This window comes from Sinocyclocheilus grahami, unplaced genomic scaffold (assembly GCF_001515645.1).
Source record: "Sinocyclocheilus grahami isolate Dianchi unplaced genomic scaffold, SAMN03320097.WGS_v1.1 scaffold460.1, whole genome shotgun sequence".
Lineage (NCBI taxonomy): Eukaryota > Metazoa > Chordata > Actinopteri > Cypriniformes > Cyprinidae > Sinocyclocheilus > Sinocyclocheilus grahami.
Genome location: NW_015505639.1, coordinates 718,413 through 728,935, shown reverse-complemented (window position 1 = coordinate 728,935; position 10,523 = coordinate 718,413). Strand labels below are relative to the sequence as shown.

Below are 10,523 nucleotides of genomic sequence, written 5' to 3'. Positions count from 1 at the left end.
AGTAACAAGTCTCGGTACTTGCTCTGCCGCAGCAGCAGCGTAGCAGATTCTGCCAAGACCAAATACATTAACATTATCATGTACATTACATGCCAATCCCTCCGAGAGTTTTCATGACAGAAATGTTGCTTAAATCTGGATTAATGTATTTCTGACATCCTGACATTTAGCTGAAATCTATTTTTTGTACATATCTGGTTTTCTGAGAATAAAAAGATTTAACACTTATTCCTGAGGCACTTGGTGCATCTCCTCTTCCCTCCGCCTTTTTGAATATGTTATGCAATATCTCAAAACAAAAACAAAGATACAAAGACAACAGTTAAATGTAATCGTAGACAACACATTTTTTCAGCAGTTGTTGGTTGGGAGGGACATGATGCTACAACTTAAATGGTTTAAAATGGCTTCCAAATATCTGTGCACTGTAGTGGACACCATGCATGTAAGGGTTCATTTGTAGCTATGGGCATTTTATACATAATGGTCTTAATATTTTGTGAAGGTTTGTAAAATTGGTGTAGGATTTACAAAAACAATTTCCACTCAATATTTGCTAGTACATTTGACAAATAATTACAAAGAAACAGCAAGTAACACATATTGTAAAACATACATTAATAATCTATTTACAACTTCATTTTTAGTTTACGTCAAAATTATTAAACAGACATTAAATTGTCATTTTAATTTGTGCCTATGGACATTTTTTACATAATGTTCCTAAAATGTTGTGAAGGTCTTTAAGGTTGACGAGAGCTGTGATCTTGTAGAACTGCTTGTCGAATCATTTTTTTTTTCCGTAAGTTGCTTCATCAGCTCTTTGACCTTCTTCCTGAAGTTCTTGCCCACGATCACGTAGAGTATGGGGTTCAACACGCTGTTGCTCAAAGCCAAGTAGGTGAATATCTGATTGGAGATGTCCACAACGGCTTCAAAGTCGCATCCGCCGAAGACACCGAAGCGCATCAGGATGTCCATGAGGGTCACGAGGTGGAACGGCACCCAACACAAGAGAAACACCATCAGCACCACCAGCACCAGGACAGTGGCTTTCCTTTCAGTGTTTTCCGCATTGAAGCGGTCGACGACCTGCTCACGCAGAGCTTGGATGATCTTCAGCGTGCAGTAGGAGATCACCAAAAATGGGACGATGAAGCCCAGCAAGATGAGAAGAATGTCGCACGCGAGGCCGATGTTGGGGTTCGGATAGTTCAGAATACAAGCCGTGATGTTCAGCTCCGGGATGAATTGAGTGTCCCGGAAATGAAGCGTTGGGATGCTGAGGATTAATCCGAAAACCCAGACGGCGATGCAGTTGAGCTTGGCGCACCGCGGTCGCCTCATTCTACCACGTGACAATGCATGGGCAAGTGCAATGAATCGGTCGGCACTTACCAACACTAGTAAGTAAATACTGCAAAACATGTTCATTCTGATGCCTGTGTTGACTAGTTTGCACATGAGCGAGCCGAATCGCCAGTTAAACCCATCGATGCTGTTGATGGCCCAGAACGGCAAACACAAGACCAACAGGAGGTCAGCGGCCGCCAGGTTCCCCAAGTAGATTTCCGCCACTGTACACGCTTTCTTATGCAGGCTGAAAACCAGCAGGACGAAGACGTTTCCCAGGATTCCCAGCACGCAGATGATGAACATGTAAGTAGGCTGCATGACGTACAGCCAGTCCCACACTTCCCAATGCGGACACTGCGTGTCGTTGGTGAGGTTGTTCCTGGAGATGTTCGTAGGGATTGTGGAAAGGATGGATGATGTTGTTACTTGTATGTCGTGCTCCATGTTTCTGTGGAGAGATGTTCAGTGTCAGTTTACATTTAATCATTTTAATTAAAGTCTCTTCTGCTCACAAGGCTGCATTTATTTGATCAAAAGCACATTAAAAACAATAATATTGTGAAATATTACTACAATTTAAAATAACCATTTTCTATGTGAATATCTGTTAAAATGTAATTGATTTCTGTGATCAAAGCTGAATATTCAGCATCATTACTCCAGTCTTCAGTGTCACATGATCCTTCAGAAATCATTCTAAACATTTCTGATTATTATTATCAGTGTTGAAAACAGTTGTGCTGCTTCATATTTCATACATGTTGTTTTCAGGATTCTTTGATTAATGGAAAATTCAAAATAATCTTTTGTAATGTTGAATGTCGTCACTTTGAATAAAAATTTTGTTACCCTCAAATTTTGAACGGTAATGTTTGATGGTTTTCACAAAAATATTGGGCAGCACAACTGTTTTCAGCATTGATAATAATCAGAAATGTTTCTTGAGCAGCAAACCAATCAACATATTAGAATGATTTCTGAAGGATCATGTGACACTGAAGACTGGAGTAATGATGCTGAAAATGCATCACTACATCACTGGAATAAATTACATTTTAAAATCTACTCACACAGAAAACAATTATTTTAAATTGCAATAATATTTAACTATTTTACTGTTTTTACCATATTTTTAATCAAATAAATGCAGCCTCAGTGAGCAATAAGAGACTTCTTTCAAAAACATAAAAGTTGTTACCATTCCAAATTATTGCCCAATAGTGTAGTTTGGTAAAGGAATAGTTCACTTGAAATGGCTGTCAGCATGTACTCATCCCCATGTCGTTTCAAACCCAAGAGCAGCATTACATGTTTTCACATAAAAAAAGGAAGTGATTTGGAACAGCTTGTGGGTGAGTAACACCTGGAATCCTGGAAGTGGCATCTACGGTATGAAAGCATTGTGTAGTTGCATAATATTTCCAGTGTGATTAGGGAAACTGTCTTTCAGGCTGTTGATTAGTTGGAAAAAACAGCAGGGGAAGGAAATGAACAAACTTACAAAATAGAATATTTTCATAGCTTCACTGATCAGTTAGTCAGAAGATTGAAGCTTTTTAGTCAGACTTTCTAATCGCTGTTAACCAGGGGACAGTTGCATGAAAGTCTAAAAAAGCATAACATTTTAAAAAGTTAGTCATCTATTTTGTTTTATTAAAGACTGGTCATCTTTTTTTTTTTTTTTTTTTTGATTTGCTTACATAACTTGGATTAGTATAAACTGAATAAAAAATAAGACTGATGATTACACTTTGGTAGTACACTGCTAGCTGTTCAGACTAGTTCTTAAAGGGTTAGTTCACCCAAAAATGAAAATTAGCCCATAAATTACTCACCCTCAAGTCATCCTAGGTGTATATGACTTTCTTCTTTCAGACGAATCCAGTCGGAGTTATATTAAAAATTGTCTTTGATCTTTCAAGCTGTTTAATGCCACTCAGCGGGTGTTGCATGCATCAGTCCAAAAGAAGTTAAATAAAAATCGCCCATCCACAAAAAAGTGTCTCACACGGCTCCAGGGGGAGAACAAAGGCCTCCTGTAGCGAATCGATGCGTTTTTGTAAGAAAAATATCCATATTCAAAACGTAATGATATTAAAAATTGTCTTTGATCTTTCAAGCTGTTTAATGCCACTCAGCGGGTGTTGCATGCATCAGTCCAAAAGAAGTTAAATAAAAATCGCCCATCCACAAAAAAGTGTCTCACACGGCTCCAGGGGGAGAACAAAGGCCTCCTGTAGCGAATATTCAAAACGTAATGATCACTTTAATGTAGCTTGCGATCCCTGTTGTACACGGAAGCAGTTCCGGGCGGATGACGTATGAGGTCGGCGTTGCGCATGCGCCGCTCAGAAGTGACGCACGCGGAAGCGCAGCGGAGAGATCAAAACAAAACAACGGTCAAGAATTAGAAGTACAAAACGAGGATTTGTAAAGAAGAATGTCAGAGAATTTCGATATAAGCCAAGATATTTGCTTCCTTTGATCCTGTTAACAAATGTTGGTTTTCACGAGACTCACCGGTGCATGCGCAACGCTGACCTCATACGTCATCTGCCCGGAACTGCTTCTGTGTACAACAGTCAGCGCAAGCTACATTGAAGTGATCATTACGTTTTGAATATGGATATTTTTCTTACAAAAACGCATTGATTCGCTACAGAAGGCCTTTGTTCACCCCCCGGAGCCGTGTGAGACACTTGTTTTTTATGGATGGGTGCATTTTATTTAACTGCTTTTGGACGGATGCATGCAACACCCGCTGAGTGGTATGACACAGCTTGAAAGATCAAATACCATTTTTAATATAACTCCGATTGGATGCGTCTGAAAGAAGAATGTCATATACACCTAGGATGCCTTGAGGGGGAGTAATTTATGGGCTAATTTTCATTTTTGGGTGAACTAACCCTTTAAGACTGTCTTACCATAGAGGTTAAGTTTATGCAGCTGGTCCCAGCACTAAGTCTTATTTGTGTCTGTTTATCTCAGGATGTGAATAATGGGACCATCTGAAACTACTAATTAATGCTCGAACTAATATACAGTACTATGCAGATGTTTGGGGTCGGTAAGATTTTTACTGTTTTTGAAAGTCTCTTCTGCTCGCCAAGGCTGCATTTATTTGATCAAAAATACATTAAAAACAGTTAAATATTATTACAATTTAAAATAGCTGTATTCTATGTGAATATATTGTCAACTTTTAATGTATTGCTGTGATCAAAGCTGAATTTTCAGCATCATTACTCTAGTCTTCAGTGTCACATGATCTTCAGAAATCATTCTAATATTCTGATTTGCTGCTCAAGAAACATTTCTGATTATTAACAATGTTGAAAACAGTTGTGCTGATGAATATTTTTGTGGAAACCATGATACCATGATTTTTCAGGATTCTTTGATGAATAGAAAGTTCAAAAGAACAGTGTTTATGTGAAATAGAAATATTTTGTAATATTATAAATGTCTTTACTGTCACTTTTGATCAATTTAATGCACATTTACTAATGTAGTAAATACATAGTTAGTCAGTGTGCATGTGTCCATTGATGCTCACAAACACAAGTTGTGTTCACTAATGAGGAAACCATAGCAACAACCAGCCGCTTTAGCACTTTACATTGGTGTTGTTAGCAAAGCATATATACCATCATTATTTATCACTTCATTGTTGATTTGCATAATGCAAATATATCACAACATGTATTTGAAAAGCAAAAAAGAAACATGAAGCAATATTAACAGCTGACACATTTATCTTTTCAGACATCCTCGATACAGATAAACCTGAAAATAATGTACATTTTGGTTAATAAGTTATCCAAAAATCTGCCAAATATGTAATGCAGTTTCAAACTGAATTAAAAATGCTAAAAGTTCTCTTGCTTTTGCCTTTCTCTTGAGCTTTTCTTTCGCTTTTTCCCCCTGTGCTTCTGCTTCAGTAGAAACAGAACATGTTGTTTCAGGACATTCCTTTGAACAAATATGTTGTAATAGTTTTTGGCTCTTTATCATTTGATCTAATTAAAATCAAAGCAGAAGAATGTGAGTTATCCAGTGCAGTGGACACGTCTAATCCTCACTCTACACTTGGTTTTGTCGTTGAAACAGTGCTGTACATACCTCACTCCTCCAAAAAAGCAAATCCAGATGTGCTGTTTTCCTGTGTGCCGTGCTGTAGTGAGCTCATGGCTCAGCCTGACTCTTAAATGAGTGGGAGATCCACATTACTCTGATGTCAGACCTGGTCTCCTCCCTCCGGCTTTTCCCTTCTGTTTTTACTGGAATACTCAGAAGCAGTCGTCTGGATTGAAATATATAATACAGCATATTTCCCTTTATTGGCCAATATACAGACAGATAAGAGAGTCCATGGGTATCTGTGACCCCTCAAGTCTTTCTTTATTGGGTTTTAATCTAGCTTGGCAGTTTATTTGTCGATTTTAATGCTCTGAATCAGAGAAATAAAGTCATGACCTTGTAAAAGTGTGTTTATAAATCCACCGACATCCCAGCTGCTGCTGACATCACTATGAGGGTGAAAACAGAAAATTGAGAATTTTTGAGTGATGCATCTTTGCTAGAAACTATTCTTCTGTTTTCTGCATTGTTTGCTGTTTTACATTTGCTGTTTAAAACTGAGGCAAGCATCTCTTTTAGGGTCAGGGACTCTGTAATCCTCCCTGATCCTTCAGATGCCAAATAATAAATATTAAACTTGTTTTCTGATCATTTTTGCCTGGCAGACAGTAAAACAGGTAATTTACACTTTTTTACACAAATTTATTGACCGATTATTGGAGTAAGTTTTACAATACAATACCATTTCAGTCTTTCTACTTCATGATTTTATGTTCAATAAAATGGAACTTGCTGTTTCTTTGTAACTAATTGTGAAATATACTAGCAATTTCTGAGTAAAAAAATAAAATCAAACAGCATAACAACACCCTGGCAACCCACCCACAACCTCCTGAAGACCATGTCAAAATGTTTCTTTATTTTCTTGATAAGTTAACAGAATCTTTGAATAACGTTCATCAAGTAACATTAACAGAAAATTAATTCAAAGTTATCTGGTCTTTAGTAATATCTCTCAAAACGTTAGCACAAAAATATATGTCTTTAATGGAGCTTTTTTTTTTCTGTAAACATTTTAGTTTGACGTTCACCTAATGTATTTCAGATGTTACTATTTGTTTCAGAATGTTCAGAGAACATTCAAAAGTAATGTTCGCGTAATGTTTGCAAAGTTATAAAATGGAATGTTCACTTAACAATCACCAAGAATTTTTTTTTTAAAACATTTGAAAAATGGGACATTCTGAGAAAATTCAGAAACAATGTTGAATCAGTGATTATAATATCTAAACGGTAAATGGACTGCTTTATTTTGTTCCGTTTGCTCTGTTTGAGCTTGAATGCTTTTGTTCTTTATAGGCTTATATATATATATATATATATAATGTTAAAGTTGGATTTATGCATATATATATGCATTTTGTTTGGATGAAATCATTCTTTACACTATGCTTGTGTGTGTATATATATATATATATATATATATTTTATTTTATTTTTTATTTTTTACACACGTTTTCATCTAAAAGAAAACTTTGAGATATAATGTAATGCTGTTGTGTATAATGCCTAATCCTAAGCGTGTTCAGAAATTTTGACAACAACTTATTATAAAATAATGTCTTTGTCGTTAAACGTCATTTAAGTAAACACATATTTGAATATTCCTTTTTTATGAGCCCAAATATTCGAAAACAATATTTCCCTAGTAAACACTAAATCATGATATGGTTGGTTGCCGAGGTGTTCTGAACTTTATTGTCTTCAAGATGAAAGCTCAGCTCTGATGGGAAGAGTTTGTGTGGAGATCTGAACATGATAAGATTCAAAGTTTATTAGAATCAATTCCAATGCTGTTTCCATTTAAAAATCACAGTGGAGGCAAGTAGACACCACAAAACCATTATTGAGGCCTAGCTGTTAGTTTACGGACCTCAAGATTAAAGTGTCTTCTCAAAAGTGTCTCATAGGCCCAAATAAGAGCGTCATTTAGCACTTACTGAACACTTACTGTACTTTAGTGGTTTTATTGCTCTGTTGAGGATATGCAGCTGTTAGACGTTACTAATGTAAATCACTCTAATGCTAATGGATCTCTGATAGTGGCTCATTAGCATTATGCACAGAACTGTGCTTTCTGAAGTAATTACATTGCATTTGCTATGTTCAGAAAGGAATACTATCATACTGCATACACAGTGTGTACTATATTTTTAAAAAGAATACATTATGCAGTTAAAAACATTGAAAACAGTAGTATCTGTTGACTGTTGTCAAGTGAGGACAGAAGTTTGGCATTTTTAGTTTTTAAATGTCTAAACAGTTTTATCAATAAATATAGAGTTCAAAAGAACAGCATTTATTAGATATAGAAATCTTTTGTAACATTAAAAATGTCTTTACTGTCACTTCTCTTTCGATCACTTCAATGTATCCTTGCTAAATAAATGTATATTAATTTCCACAAAAATGTGCATCGGAACAACTGTTTTCAACATTGATAATAATCAGAAACGTTTCTTGAGCATCAAATCAGCATATTATACTGATTTCTGAAGATCATGTGACACTGAAGACTGGAGTAATGATGCTGAAAATACAGCTGCGCATCACAGAAATAAATGACATTTTAACATATATTTGTATAGAAAAGTTATTTTAAATTGTAATGATATTTCACAATTTTACTGTTTTTTTTTTTTTTTTGGTGAGCAGAAGAAACATCTTGAATAAATAAATAAATAAATAAATAAATAAAATCTGAATTGTTCCAAATCTCTGACCAGTTTAAATCATCCAAATGTGCCACACATGCAAAAATAGCATGTTTTGGATGCATTTTACTGTATATACTGCAGAATTCTGAATGGTGCTTGTGTCAGATTTTTCCTGGAAATAGGACAATTTTTGGGTGAAATTATGTGGTTCAGTGGATTCAGTTCTGGGCTGTAGATTCAGCATTGCTCCCTTGACAAGACACTTGGTCAAGTTGAAATGCAGTTCAAAAACAAATTTTCTTGCATAGTCTGATTTATTTAGGAATAAAAAAAGGATGTTCAATGAGACAAAAATGCAGGTCCAGGCTTGATTATTCATTTGGAATCGGTTGATTCATGAAATAGGCTGTTACTTACTAGAATGGAGTCAGATGGAAGATCATTTTTAAAGATGGAGCAAGTTTAGCATGAAATGAGATCAGAAACATGTATTAAAAAGCAAATAGGGTCAGCCATTATTTCATGTTGAGTTGAAACATGTTTGGCAGTTTTTCCCCGTTATATCGTCATCATGATGTTGGTGGAAAAGGAAAGCGAGCATTGTTGCATTTTGATTGAAAGATTGTGAAGACCTTTTTTCTTTGTGTAAAGAAAGCAAATGCAAGCAGATTTCTTTCTTTGTTTTGTTTGATATCATTGCGATATATTGAACCAATATCTGAGATGTGTACTTTCATCAAAAGCAATAAGTGAAGAGAGTCCAGGAAAGACTGTACATGTTTGGCAACTTGAGCAGATGGAAATGATTTACAGAGTTTCAAGTCATATTTTCAAGCTTAAATCACAGTTGCTGAAGTGCTTGGGTTGCTAAGAAACACAGTGACGGACCGCAGTCAATATGTTGTGTAATTGTTTGTGTTAAAAGGACAATTTCATTATGTCCGATGGAAATTCTGAGATGTTTTGTTGATGAGTAAACATCCCATTGGATCACTAGGGACTGATGGGTCACTTTCACGACTCTAAAATCTGTACACATACCAAATGTGTTAAAACATAAAAAGGGTAAAAATTGTATCTAATATATCACCATACTTCTCCAGTTGATTGATTACATTAAAAATTACTTAAAACATTGCAAACTTTTTTGTACAAGTTTTGAAATGTTATCTTTAAATAGGACTGGTCGATATTGATAATTATCCCGATAAATTTAAAATCTTTATTACCTCATTTTTATATGGTGAAATGTAATTATTCTGACTGTTTGAGTTTTATTAAAATGAACCACGGGTCTTCCATAGTAGCATACATTTAGATGATGATAACCACAGTTAAAACCACTCATATAGCACCCCAATTCCATGATAAAAAATATTCATATCTATTTGTATGAAAAGCAGTAGTCTAAATACATTCAGTTTAAATGCACATATAGCGCAATCACAAAATATACTGTAATTATATTCCCTTACTCCTTCAATACAATCATAAACTCATAAAACATTATATCGAACATTTATCGAATTCTTGTGATCGTTTTATCGAGGGAAACTATATTGCGGAATAATCGTTTTATCTCCCAGCCCTATGTTTAAATATACAACTAAAGAATTAACTAATTGAATTTGACCACTGGATGAGGCCAGGTTCAAAGTTCCTGTTTCATTTAGTTGACACTCTAGAGTTAAATGTTTTCATGAATCCATAAATCAGGAAATACTGTCAACAGACAGAAAAAGCATTTTTAGAAATGAAGTGTTGCATAAAACCAGGCGAATGTTTTATGAACAAACCATTCAGTAAAAACCTTCAGAATACTTCACAATAAAACAGTTTTTCCCCCTGTATTATCTCACCTGTAATGTTTTCAGTTTACATACCTGATCAAATTTAAGTTGCATATAGGCAGTTATGAAACACTCTCAAGATGAATAATGCTAAACATCTTTTTGTTTAACGCATTCGATTTTGTTCACTGCACACTGTTTTTGTTTCTTTCCGTTTGATCTTACGTGAATATATACTGTATGTTCAGTTCAGAAAGTCGCATATTCTGTGAGGAAACAATGGAAAGTTCAGACACAACCAAGACGTTTCAAAGGAATATTTCACCCAAACACAAAAATTCTGTCATTCGCTGTTTGCTGGTGCTTTTAAGGTGCTTTTTTGTCTTTGAAAGTAAGTCAAACAGGAAGGACATGAGGGCGAGCAAATTATGACAGAGCTTTTATTTTTAGCTGAACAATCACTTTAAAGGAACATTTCTTAAATTAATATTACAATTTCTGGACACACACACACACACACACACACACACACACACACACACACACACACACAGACACACACACACACACACACACA

General features: G+C 35.3%; 1 protein-coding gene across 1 annotated transcript; it reads right to left on the bottom strand.

The window, feature by feature from the left end:
- Positions 1-699: 699 nt before the first annotated feature.
- bdkrb2 (bradykinin receptor B2) lies at positions 700-1,800 on the bottom strand. The gene has a single exon (XM_016234909.1). The coding sequence runs from the start codon at positions 1,798-1,800 to the stop codon at positions 724-726; it is 1,077 nt and encodes a 358-aa protein (XP_016090395.1). The 3' UTR covers positions 700-723.
- Positions 1,801-10,523: the final 8,723 nt, after the last annotated feature.

Bases quoted from the DNA above. Each gene is read 5' to 3' on its own strand.
- bdkrb2 (XM_016234909.1), bottom strand. From the start codon at position 1,800: ATGGAGCACGACATACAAGTAACAACATCATCCATCCTTTCCACAATC.